The sequence below is a fragment of the Spinacia oleracea genome, chromosome 1, assembly GCF_020520425.1.
Source record: "Spinacia oleracea cultivar Varoflay chromosome 1, BTI_SOV_V1, whole genome shotgun sequence".
In the NCBI taxonomy this organism is placed as follows: Eukaryota; Viridiplantae; Streptophyta; class Magnoliopsida; order Caryophyllales; family Amaranthaceae; genus Spinacia; species Spinacia oleracea.
This window is the reverse complement of record NC_079487.1, coordinates 36,046,456-36,059,760: the sequence shown is the minus strand read 5'-3', so window position 1 is coordinate 36,059,760 and position 13,305 is coordinate 36,046,456. Positions and strand designations below refer to the sequence as shown.

Sequence of the window (13,305 nt, the reverse complement as noted above, 5' to 3'; positions counted from 1 at the left end):
ATCCGTTGTAACCCCGCACAAATCTTCATCAATAAATCAACTTTTCATGCGAAATTAAAAACATGGCCCCAAACTCTCACAAGGAGAGAGATCAAACCCAATAAATGGGTACAGATAAACCAATAAACGGGTAAAAAAGCTCTCCAATAAGGAGAGAATGGAGTTTTCTTAAGTCACCGTTTCTTATTTGTACATAGTCAACTATAATTAAGGGTTTAGATTTGATAAATTGTAGTGGCTACCATTTTTATGTAGCCACTCAAAAACCTTCCTTCAGTAGTAGTAAGCATTGTTTGCATTTGAAGGTTGGTAGACATTAAGACGAAAGTTTGTCCTAAGGTTGGAATAATAACGCGAAAATAACATTATAGCATTAGCAAATGAAATGTCGTTAATTCTCTTGCATATTATTGGCATTGGAAATGATCACAAACATCCCCTAGTTTGTAGGGATACCAATCTCTAAAATTGGCAAACAAATTCTTGAGTGTCCGTTCATTTCTTGGTAGTTTGTGGGAATTGTTAGAATATCTCTTCTTCTTGTCATTGTAGATTAGCAAATTCCTCCGCTTTTCGCGAGTGGCAATTTTTGCAAATTTTCCATTCACTTTCCGTAATACAACCAAAAGAAAACTAAACCAACATTAAACAACATCAAATATTATAGAATTTGTGTAGAAAATTTTATTACAGACTACCTGTTATTCCTACAGGACGCCACATTCGTGTGTTACCATGTCCAATAATGAAGATTTGATGATTTTCTGCGTCTGGGAATTACTGAAAAGGATTAATGGTTGAGCAAAGGTATATGTGTTTTATGATGAACTTGCACATAAATTTAAAGCTATGTTGTTGAATCAATAAAAAGAAATGCAGTCCTTAGAATAGATTTGTGTCTCTAACCCGACATGAACAGAGATCAATCTTGTGGAATGGCGAAAGCATGGGAAGCTACATTGCGAAAAACACAAGCAGCTGCAAAGAAACGGGCACACAGCATATTTGGTTCAACATCCATTTCTCATGTGAACGATGATTTCATTGATAATGAGGCGAGCACTCATCATCATCGTGGAAGTGACAGCATTGAACCTGTACCTGTAGAGAAGTTCCTTCCAAATGGAGATTACTATGTTGGACAATGGTATGAGTATTGCCCACATGGACATGGGAAGTACTTGTGGACTGATGGGTGCATGTATTTAGGAGAGTGGTTTAGAGGACAAGCTATAGGGAAAGGTAGGTTTAGTTGGCCTTCAGGGGCTATTTATGAAGGTGAATTTAAGAGTGGTTATATGGATGGGAAAGGTGCTTATACCGGCCCAGAAGGGGACGGTTATAAGGGTTTTTGGGTGATGAATATGAAACATGGTTATGGTGTAATGACTTATGAGAATGGCGATTTGTATGATGGAGAATGGAGACATGGGGTGCAAGAAGGACAAGGGAAATACCAATGGAGAAATGGGAATTGTTTCGTTGGAGAATGGAGAAATGGGGTGATTTCCGGTCCTGGTGTTATGGTATGGGCAAATGGAAATTGCTTTGAAGGATATTGGTTTGATTCTTTACCTAATGGAGAAGGTATTTTCAAATGGGATAACGGATGCTACTACGAGGGTAATTGGAGTAGAGATCCGAATAACATGAGTGGTTCATATCATTGTCCTGAATCTGAATCATCACATCAGGAAAATTGGGATCCTCAAGAGTTGTATAATGAGATTTTGAGTGAGTGTAAGGTATGTGCAAATGAAAAGATTACTGTATTTCCATCACAGAAGAAGCTCGCGGCATGGAAGTCACAGAAAGGAACAGACTCAAGGGCTAGGCCTGCTCGAATGTCAGTTGACTCGAGAATAACTACTGGTGGACACATGTTGGATTCAGAAGGAAGTTTTTCAAGTGAAGGTAGTCATAGAAGGAATTCTGATAGTGGAAGAGATGGAGATTTGGATGGTCTCAGTCTTGATAATTGTACCAGTTTTAGGATGGGACCAGGGACTCCAGGGAAACCACTAAGGATACCTAAAGTAGGCAAGAAACAAGGTGAAACTATTACTAGAGGTCATAAAAACTTTGAGCTTATGCTCAATCTGCAGTTAGGAATCAGGTACTTTTTTCATCTTCAGACTACTTTCCCTCTATGTTGTAATCATGTCTTCCTGTTAGTTAATGCACCTTAATATTGGTCCTTTTAAGTCCGATGAAAGTTACTGAGAAAACTGATGTTACTTGAAATCTGAAAACAAGTGTTGATTAGCAAAACTTCATGATATTTTACAAGTCTTATAGCTCTACAAACAAATATCTGATAATATAACATTATAACCTTGATGATCAAGCACATTTCATTAGGAAGTTCCACCTTCATCACTTTCTGACGAGGTTCGAACACAATTTAGTTACACTAAAAAGCCTGAAAATAATCTATTATCACCCTACAAACAAATTCCTGCTACAGCATGTTGAAGTTATACTATTAGCCATCTTGATGAGAGTGATTAACAAATTTCTGATTTGCTGTACTAATAATAATAAAGTAATAATGTAAAGGGAGAGTGATTCTGCAGGCATGCTGTTGGAAGACCTGCTCCACCAACATCCCTTGATTTAAAGTCATCTGCTTTCGATCCCAAGGAAAAAGTATGGACAAAATTTCCATCAGAAGGATCTAAGTATACTCCTCCACATAGTTCCTGTGAATTCAAATGGAAAGACTACTGCCCTTTAGTTTTCAGGTCAGTTTCATGGGATTCATCTAAATTAATTAACCTAAATTTTATTCGAGACTGACCGACCTGTCAATCTATATATATTGATACATCAGAGCTCTGAGGAAGCTTTTTAAGGTCGATGCAGCTGATTACATGTTATCAATCTGTGGGAATGAAGCCCTTAGGGAGTTGTCTTCCCCCGGGAAAAGTGGGAGCTTCTTTTACTTAAGCAGTGATGATCGTTACATGATTAAGACGATAAAGAAGACAGAAGTCAAAGTAATTCTCCTTCCCATTGATCTTTACATTATAATTGTTAATCTAGTTTACTAATGTTTTTCAGGTATGTTTGGAATGCAGGTACTCCTAAGGATGTTATCAGCATACTATAATCATGTTCGAGCATTTGAGAACACGCTAGTCACCAAGTTTTTCGGCCTTCATTGTGTTAAATTAACGGGTACAATCCAGAAGAAAGTAAGATAAAGAAACTTGCTAGCTAGCTTAGCTGTATACAGTATTCCCTCCGTTACTAAATGTTCTTCCTATTTCCCGATTTGGTGTTCCTTTTTGTTCAGGTACGCTTCATAATAATGGGGAACCTATTCTGCACCGAGCACACCATTCATCGTCGTTTTGACTTGAAAGGATCTTCACTTGGTCGCTCAACTGATAAACCTGAGGAAGAGTTAGATGCAAGTACAATACTCAAAGACCTTGATCTCAACTTTATATTTCGATTGCAGAAGTCATGGTTCCAAGATTTCTGCAGGTAACTACATACTTTATAACATTAGTTTGCTTCATTTCCTGGTACATCATGATTTAATTGTTCTACTTTATACATACAGACAAGTCGATAGAGATTGCGAGTTTCTGGAACAGGAGAGAATCATGGACTACAGTTTGCTAGTTGGCCTTCATTTTAGGGAAGCTTCCAAAGCAGGGGACCTGATTCCTTCTGGATCCAGGACACCTAATGGTTAGTCACACACACACTACTAAAGGATGTCTGATAAAAGTTGTCACCACCTTATTATCCTAATATCATCTCATAATCCTTAAACATGACTCTATTTCTATTCTCAGGTTGTGATGAACAAGAAAGTGATCAAGGAGCTCCTCGACTTTCTAAAGTAGATATGGATCAGCTTCTTATTGATCCAGCTTGGTGAGTATACCATCTTAATTAATACTCCCTCCGTCCCAAAATTATAGTCTTGTTTAACTAAAAACACAGGTATTAAAAAAAAGTAGAATAGTGTATGGGAAAGTGGAATATAGTGTATGGAAAAGTGAGAAAAATAATGTCCAAATGAGTAAACAGGATAATAAATTGAGACGTCTGAAATAGAAAACAGGACTATAATTTTGAGACGGAAGGAGTAGCTAGCAGTAGAATGAACATACATTTCTTCTTACAATCAAAGTAACTTACTGATTAATTATCTGACGCATGCTTCTAATTTGATCAGGTGGGCTAGTGTTAGATTAGGAATAAACATGCCGGCTCAAGTTGAGAGGGCAGTAAGGAAAATGGAAGGAGAGTCACAGGTATTAGAGCCAATTGGAGAATACTATGATGTTGTAATGTTCTTTGGGATTATAGACATACTTCAAGATTACGACATTAGCAAAAAACTCGAGCATGCTTATAAGGCAATGCAATATGATGCTACCTCAATATCAGCTGTAGATCCTAAACTCTACTCCAAACGTTTTCGTGACTTTATTTTCAAGATTTTTGCGGAAGATGCTTAGAACAGAACCTTTTGTCGAATGTCGATCGTACATCACCAACGTAGCTTTCCTTTATGGAGAAGCAAAGGATGTACATAACAGGTATTTATTGAACAAAAAAACAACTTTATTAAGATACCAAATGCAAACTAGGAAATTTCTGCTGTCTATTAATTTGTATTAATTCTTTGTATTCTTTTCGGATTTTGTGTAATATGAGGAGAAATATGTATGCTTCTTTAGGAGAATTTTGTTGACCAAACAACTGTAAGTTTGTAAGATTTCCAGTCAGATTTTGTAATCATAAGGCAATATATATACATACTTTCTTGCATTCATCGTTGTCTTTAATCACTAATCAGTTTTATAGTGGTTGTGTTTACCTCGAAAATTTGTCAAAAACCACCTTACTAAAATCTGAATTTGTCATAAACCATCACATATACATTTTTTGACAAGAATAAACCTGAGTGTACGTCTTCATTGCACCCAAAATAATGTATATTTTGGGTTTAAGATTACATCAAACATCTGCATGTATAAATATATAATCAAACACTAGGCACCAAACAATCAACTATGGGGTACTTCGTATAAATTAGTCGAAATTAAGATCATATCTTGTTCAATTTGGCAAGAACAAAGACAGTAGCAGAGGTGACAACAGGAATGAAAATCTCATTAGGAATTGCTTTAGGAATAATTCCTTGTTTGATGAGTAAGGCTGTTGCAGGAACACCAAAGATGTAAAATAGAATATCCTTTGCTCCAATGCCCGTGAATCCTGTTTCCATTATTGCATCTTGAAGAATCTTTTGAAACTCTTCTTTCGTCAATGATTTCCCTTTGCCTTTGTGGTGTTTCTGCATAGTGAGTTTACAAATTCTTATCTAAAGGTGGTGTAAAATAATTATTGTATAATGGATTAAAACTTAAAAATTACCCAGATCTAATATAAAAGTTTATTACTAATTTTTTCTTTTAAAAAAATTTTCATTTTAATATAAATTATTCTTTTAGATTCACGTGTATAAATTTAACCATTTAATCTTTTAAAATATTTATCTGTCACTTTTTTTTATAATATAAAAGTTAATCAAAATATATTAAAAGTTAAAAAAAAATTAGTTAAAAGTTACAAAACTAAGTAAAAATTATTATGATTTACAATAAATTTAGTATACTTCTTGTGGTGCTGCAAAACCTTTTGTAGTTACTATTTACCATTTTAAGAAACTTTTATGAAATACGAAGTATGTTCTAATTTGGAGTATGAAATCGTAAATGTTAGCTAACTTAATTGACACAATTGTGGAAAGTGATACCAAAAGTCTTAAACATAAAATTGAATCCTATTTGCATGATTGCATCATTATGTTGCGGCTTGCTATAAATAATCTAAAGAAATATTATTCAACAATACTAAACGGGCTCTTTTAACTGATAATATTACCATCTAAAAATATACGGAGTATTATTCAACAATTCTAAAGGGGCTCTTTTAACTGATAATATTACCATTTACTTAATAGTAAATCCAGCCACTTTTCACCGAACAAAATCCTTAGGAAATAAATTACGGAGTATGTAAATGTAATAAATAGTATCCACGTTCTAAGGCTTTCGCCTATTTTAGCTTATCTTAACTTATAAGAACGTATCTAAACTCATTATAGTCGTAAATTGAACTCAAGTAAATTACCTAAAAATTAATTTCCCTAACTTGAATTTTTTAGCCCAAATTTGACGTATGTAAGCTTATTTTGTAGTGAAAATAAGGTAATTAGAACAAAGCCTTACGTCAAATGCTTGTTGAAGAGCTTCTTCCTTTGGTACTCGAAATTGGGTGTTGCCAACACTTGTGTTGATCCCTCTGCCCAACAATCAATACAAGAAATAGTACAAAAGGAAAACATATTGGTATGCTGTTTGGATAAAGCTAAGGTAAATATTTAAATTGATACATCTTTTTAGAAACAGAGCGAGTACAAAATAAAAAGGAGTAATAGGACATACTCTACTGCTTGACAAACTACTCTGTAGAAATCACTAAATTCAGCCGAGGTCAAGTACTCCTTTGTAACGTCTAAGAAATGCTCGTCATAATATCTTTGAGCTATTTCACCCATTATCTGGGACTTTACCTCGCTTCCTACACAATATTAACCCATTAATACTAGGAAAACTCAAAAGTTAGCCCTGTTTGGGGTCCATAAGTCCATGCTATTAATCCACTTTCATTTAAAAAGATTCAAATCTGCGACCATTAGTTTTAACACTAGAGCAATAACCAATTAATCTATAACACTTTACATGTTATTAGACTAAATATCTTGTGAAAAAAAATTCAAATATATTTTCATTAAAGATTTACAATAATTAACTTTTATTCATATAATAATTCGAGGCATCGCCCAGGCCAAAATACTGGTTATAAGTTAAAAGAGTCTGTTTAGTAGTGTTGTAGTTTTGCAACTTTCCGTTGAATCATAAATTTAAAATTGGAAATTGACAAAATCATTTTAAGATGTGATTTCATTGTCAACTGTGATGCACTGTAGTCGTAAACCTAGGATTTAGCAAAATAGACGCGATAATCACAAATACACAATAGTCAAAGTCTTTTTTCTTTATTGAAATATTTTTGTATTTGAAGAGAAATCATCAATCGAAAACAATAATTATACACACCCCTCTTGAAATATTCGCAACGGTTTGACTTTTTGACTATTTAAATAATTTACTTTGATCATATTTTATTGATAGTATATGATGAATCTGGATCCTCTAGAGTTTTAATAAAAGTCTACAATGTAGAGTTGTATCTAAACCATACATTTTAAAATCAATGGCTCATATTGATGAGAAAAAAAATAGGGGGAATTTCGGAAAGATAACAGATGAACCATTGATTTTTCATTCAATGGTTGATATTCTCAAACTCTACCTATTAGAGTTATTTTATAACTCCAGAGGATCCAAAACTGTGTGTGAAAATAAGTGTTAGCATATAATATATTGTTGTCTTCATCTTAATATATATTTTTAAAATATTAATATTTTATAAGTTTTTATAATATACTTCCTCCGATTTTTAATACTCGCAACGGTTGTGTATTTTACATTATTCACATATTCTATTTTGACTATTGTTGATGATTTATATATAAGATAAAACATAATCATGTAGGATCTTGTTTTATTTGTCTCAATTTGCATTTTCAAAATATTAACTTTTTATAATTTTTGCTTCAAGAGAATTAAAGATAATAATGATTAAAGTTGTGCATAGGAATGTGTAAAAATGGCAAACGTTGCAAGTATTAAAAATCAGAGGAGGTATAATAGAATATATTGATGGTCAAAGGTGTGCATTGGCAAGCGTGTCTCAGTCAAGCCGTTGCGAGTATTCCGGGACGGAGGGAGTATTATGCAGGGATATGTACGAGTATAGATAATTGCTACCTTTGTTCCTAAACAATCTGTACGCTTTGGAATATTTTCCAAAGTATAAAAAAATTGACCATAAGTTCTCACTATTATATACTTTAAAGCATTATCATGTGGGATATTTTGTTAGATTCGTCTCGATATATATTTTCAAAATATTAACTTTTTTATAATTTTTTTTAAATATGGATTAGATACAATAGTGGTTAAATATTACATTGAAGTTCGTGCAAATAATGGGTGTAAATAGCTAATAGGAACGGAGGTAGTAGTTGTTATATAAAATATAAAATAAAAAGATTGACGTATAGTTGATTACTTCTAGATCGAGCCTGTTCAAACAGTTCATCTATCCCCACCCCAATTTTTAAATAAAATGAGGCATTTTATTCTTGAAAAAACTCGACCTAACCCATCCCATGATCAGCTCTAGGGTAACCAAAGAAGGAAGAAGAGATAATACATACCAGCAGGAGCTAATTTCATCAACGACTGCCCCATGATTGATCTTTCAAATTTGGTGTTGCTTAGTTTGGAAATGAGTTGCAGTAAACGGAACCTCCAACTTTACGTTAACTATGCTGTATGAGGATGAGATAATAAACCTTAAAAGAACAATAATAATCAGAAATTATAGTACGAAGAAACTTGTGAGTTGGGAAGAGTATAAATTAAAGCATTTCCTCTAAATGAAGCCAACTTAATTATATATACTCTTTTTCCGTCAAAAAAAAAAATTATACTCTTTTCTTCTCATGCATCTTTATTACGCTTTGTTTATCGTTTGTGCTCTTTTTATCGTATTTGTAGTCAACGTTACATTTTAAAAGTCGATGTTAAAAAAATCAAATTATTGCAAGTTGACTTTAAAAGTCAATCTATTGTATGATAAATTTTTCTCGACCTTTTATTTTTGACGATTAAATCATATGTATATTAATATATATAAAAGGGAGTTTTTTAGAGAACATTTAGAGCGTCACGTAGGATTTTCATGTCATCAACGCTACAAGAAATTGTACCATTTATTGACGGAAAATCCCGTCGCTAACGGTCAATAATCGTTGATTATATTAATGACGGGATTTCCTATCGTGAACCCCTCATAAACGAGGGCCGTCGTTAATAGAAAATCCCGTCATTAAGTCGTCGTAAAAAATATTTGCAACGGTTGTTCCCGTCTTTGTTTGGTTGTTTGCCCCGTGGCAAAAGGCTTTTAATGCAGCTACATTACCGCACAAAAAAACAATCACATTGACGGACTCAAATCCCGTCTTTTTAAGTGAAATATTCTACGACATGCGATCTAATTACCGACATGATATATGCCATGAGGTATACTTTTACCTCAGAAAAGTAACAAATCATGCATTTCCGTTGTAATTTTACTTTATGATCCGTGCATCGCACGGGCTTAATTCTAGTACTATACTATAAGAAACTAGATTTAATTAGCCCGTGTGATGCACAGATTCTATTAAATTATTTAATTAAAATAAAATTTCTATCTATACGTACTGCCATATTTTATATATTAGATTAAAATAGCGCTTGATTTTGGATTCAATTTCATTTTAGATTTATTTTTTAATTATTAAAGTGTTTGATTTTGGATGGAGTTGTATATACGTAGAATTAATAATTAATTAATAAAAATATTTATGTATATATATATATAAAATCGAGATCTGGTGAGAACCACCCCTTAAGATGAGAACTTACCTTATAATGAGAACCTCTAAAAGTAAACACAACATCATAAAAAGTAAACACAACATTGATTAAAAGTAAACACAATATAATCAAAAGTAAATACAATATCGAGTAAAAGTAAACACAACATCAGAAAAAGTAAAAACAACATCGAGTAAAAGTAAACACTATATAATCAAAAGTAAACATGACATCGAGTAAAAGTAACACAAGATCAGAAACAGTAAATACATTACAGAGTAAAAGTAAACATTAGATCAGAAAAAGTAAACACAACATTGAGTAAAAGTAAACACAATATCAGAAAAAGTAAACAAAGCATCGAGTAAAAGTAAACACAAAATCAGAAAAAGTAAACACAACATCGAGTAAAAGGAAACACAAGATCAGGAAAAAAAAAACATCGAGTAAAAGTAAACACAAAATCAGAAAAAGTAAACACAGCATCAAGTAAAAGTAAACACAAGATCAGAAAAAGTAAACACAACAAACCTAAAACATTTCATACGAAAACCCAAAAAATCATGCAAAATTTCATATGAAAACCAAAAAAAAGTAAGATTCAATTACCTGAAGAGGAAAATTGTAGAGAAATTTCAAAATAATTGAGAATTTTTTTCACAAATCCGAACTCATGGAACGCAGAAGAGAGAAAGAGAGAGAAAACTGAATGAGGAGAGAGAAAGCTAACTAAAGAGAGAGAATGAATTATGGGAATCCCTTGTGTGGAAAGGAGGTCATTCAACGATGTAATTTACCAAAATACCCTTAATGAGCTGATTTGAGCCGTGTGATTGAATTGATCCGACGGTTATAAGAGGTTCTCATTATAAGGTAGTTCTCATCTTAAGGGAGGTTCTCACTAGAACCTGGTCCTATATATATATATATATATATAGAATCAGGATCGGGTGAGAACCATCCCTTAAGATAAGAACTGAGAACTAATCTCAGCCCTCGATCAATTTAATCGGACGGCCCTTATCTCGCCCGAACAAATTCAAAAGTAAGGGTAACATGGTAACTTCTCGCCTTGAATGACCTCCCCCTTTCTTCCAGATTTTCAGACTTACTTTCTCTCTCTTCCTTCCGTTTTCTCTTTCCTCGTCCAAAGCCTCTGCGATTTTTAGTCTTCTCTTTTCTCCTTCCTCTTCTTCCTTCTTCCATTTTTGCACTCATATTCGTCTCTTCCTCTCTACTATGGAACTCGAAGTCTTCAATCTTCCTCCAGTGCTTCCTCGCTTTGTGTTTTTGGAGATTTACAATTGAGGTAAGTGTTTTTATTGTTGATTTTGTTTTTATAGGGTTTCAATTGAGAGGTTTTTGGTTTTATATGTTCGAATTATGGTATTCTTTTCCCAGATATTCAATTTAATTTGAACAACATTTTTATTTGATTGAACAATTTATTCAAATGTTTCTAGCATGTTAATTAGGTTTTTTTTTATAAGTTTGTTGATTGTGCTATTTTTTCGAATTAGATGAGTTACAGCTCGAACAAAAGCAATGGCTGGTATAGATAAATTATTTGTGTTTTTTTGTTTTTCAATTTGAAGTTGATCTTTACTAATTTGAACTTAAATTATAACTTCTTTTTGGTATGATTTGCTGAATATTTGCAGAACTAATTTTGAGAGAAGTAGTAGAGTTGTCTATTAAATGAATTACACTAGTGTACCACGTAGTTTTATGCTGTTTTAATTTACTTTTTTATCGAGTTAAATTTAAATCATTAGGTGAGCTAGTCCTTGAGAACCTACTACCAAATAACCCATGGAATCAACTGATTGTAAGTCTTAGTTTTTACTATCAGTGCAACTATTGTTTTGTACAAGCATGTGAATCAGGTTGGCATGCTCAAGGTGTTGAGTTGTTGAACATTCTGCCAGGGGATTGAACCCTTCTATGCAGAATGGATCATATAGCTCTTGTTTTGCTGCCAGTCTCTAATTGAAGCTTCCAGCCTTCTTTTTGTCGCAACCCCTGCTTTCCTGTTGTTCTGCAGTTGAAGCTGCTTGTTGTTGTTTCTTGTCATATTCTGTGTTTAAAGGGGAAATTCATCTTAAGTTCCTGAATTGACTGATTCTGATGAAACTCCTACTGCTGCCGCTACTGCTTCTATTATAAGGAACAACAACACTCTGTTTATATTGATAAGGAAGTTGTGGAAATGGGTTAATGATGTTTGGTTTACTTTCTATATTGTTTTGCTTACTTTTAATTTGAAAATATTTACTTCTAGAAGTTAAAATATGATTTCATTCTAGTATTCGTACTCCGAGAGAACATTAGCCTACTAGCTCAATAGGTAGAGCATTTGTGTGAATGCACAAAGGATGTGGGTTCGAATCTCACGTAGGCTCGTCTTTACTTTTTGTATTACTTTACTTACTTTTAATTGGAAAACCTTTACTTATGATTTTGATTGGTTAACTTTCACTAAATTTGTGTCTACTTTTAAAAATATAAGGAAAACAATGTCCAAAAAGCTAAGTACCAAAAGAAATGACAGTTTAGTTTGTGTCTACTAGCTCTTTATGTTGGCTAGGTTGTAATTGGTTATTTCCACCTTGATTATCGTCAGTATAACCATATCTTACTAGTTATATAACAATCTGATAAAAAATATCTTAAATCCCTAAAATCTATTTGTTCTAATGAGAGAATAGCTAAGGATCATATTGATTCGCATCACATTTTCGGTTACTGTTGTTGCCAAGTGATTTCTCACCATGGGACTGGAAAAGACGCCTCAACTAGAAGAAATAGATGCTTCTGCCTTGTAAGACAGATGAGGGGGGGGGGAGGCTTCAAAGAAATCATTATTACACCACTCTATTCCATTTCTATGTCAATCATGAAACACCTTGAGCGGAAGGATGTGAGATCTAATAATCAAAGTTAGAACTTTGATTAGTCTGTTTCTAGGAGTCATTGAAAAAGTTTGCCTGTTTTGTGATGAATTTCTCTTACATGTTTATTTATGAAACTATGCAGATGGATTGCTTCTGATATTGTTGTCTTTTTACAGGAATACTTCCTTACACATGTTGATCAGTTGATGTATCCCATGTTAAGTCAGAGCTGCTATAACGAGAAGAGTTTTTTATGATTACCAGTATTGTGTACTTGTGAATACTCCAATGTAATGTTTGTGTCTGACATACTGATTTCCCAGCAACTAAAATTTCCGGGGTTATTCACAAATTTCTACCCTGATATGCACAATTGACAGGGTTGGATTACTATCGGACGTCACTCCAATTTTACATAAGAACAAGCTCCGTCATCCAAACAGTAATCACAACAAGAAGAAGCTCGCGGCATGGAAGTCACAGAAAGGAACATACTCAAGGGCTAGGCCTGCTCGAATGTCAGTTGACTCTAGGATAACTACTGGTGGACACATGTTGGGTTCAGAAGAAGATTTTCAAGTGAAGGTAGTCATAGAAGGAATTCAGATAGTGGAAGAGATGGGGATTTGGATGGTCTAAGAAGTCTTGATAATGGCACCAGTTTTAGGGGACCAGGGACTCCAAGGAAACCATTAAGGATACCAAAAGTAGGGAAGAAACAAGGAGAAACTATAACTAGAGGTCATAAAAACTTTGAACTTATGCTCAATCTGCAGTTAGGAATCACGTACTTTTTGCCTCTTTTTTCATCTTCGGACTAGTGAGTT

At 33.6% G+C, this 13,305-nt stretch overlaps 2 protein-coding genes across 2 annotated transcripts; one reads left to right on the top strand and one right to left on the bottom strand.

The window, feature by feature from the left end:
- The first annotated feature begins 542 nt into the window (after positions 1-542).
- LOC110806189 (phosphatidylinositol 4-phosphate 5-kinase 4) lies at positions 543-4,597 on the top strand. Its single transcript, XM_022011824.2, has 9 exons — positions 543-807; positions 920-2,116; positions 2,577-2,744; positions 2,834-2,999; positions 3,081-3,197; positions 3,299-3,492; positions 3,572-3,702; positions 3,810-3,891; positions 4,196-4,597. The coding sequence occupies exons 1-9, from the start codon at positions 794-796 to the stop codon at positions 4,479-4,481; spliced, it is 2,355 nt and encodes a 784-aa protein (XP_021867516.2). The 5' UTR covers positions 543-793; the 3' UTR covers positions 4,482-4,597.
- A 431-nt stretch (positions 4,598-5,028) lies between these two features.
- LOC110806188 (uncharacterized) lies at positions 5,029-8,563 on the bottom strand. Its single transcript, XM_022011822.2, has 4 exons — positions 8,378-8,563; positions 6,477-6,612; positions 6,261-6,333; positions 5,029-5,323 (listed from the first exon to the last, which is right to left on the bottom strand). The coding sequence occupies exons 1-4, from the start codon at positions 8,409-8,411 to the stop codon at positions 5,075-5,077; spliced, it is 492 nt and encodes a 163-aa protein (XP_021867514.2). The 5' UTR covers positions 8,412-8,563; the 3' UTR covers positions 5,029-5,074.
- Positions 8,564-13,305: the final 4,742 nt, after the last annotated feature.

Coding starts and splice junctions, on each gene's coding strand:
- LOC110806189 (XM_022011824.2), top strand. Junction 2,117..2,576: donor AATCTGCAGTTAGGAATCAG/GTACTTTTTTCA, acceptor GTGATTCTGCAG/GCATGCTGTTGGAAGACCTG. Junction 3,198..3,298: donor CGGGTACAATCCAGAAGAAA/GTAAGATAAAGA, acceptor CTTTTTGTTCAG/GTACGCTTCATAATAATGGG.
- LOC110806188 (XM_022011822.2), bottom strand. CDS start 8,411: ATGGGGCAGTCGTTGATGAAATTAGCTCCTGCTG. Junction 6,613..8,377: donor GATGAAATTAGCTCCTGCTG/GTATGTATTATC, acceptor AATATTGTGTAG/GAAGCGAGGTAAAGTCCCAG. Junction 5,324..6,260: donor CTCTTCAACAAGCATTTGAC/GTAAGGCTTTGT, acceptor CTCACTATGCAG/AAACACCACAAAGGCAAAGG.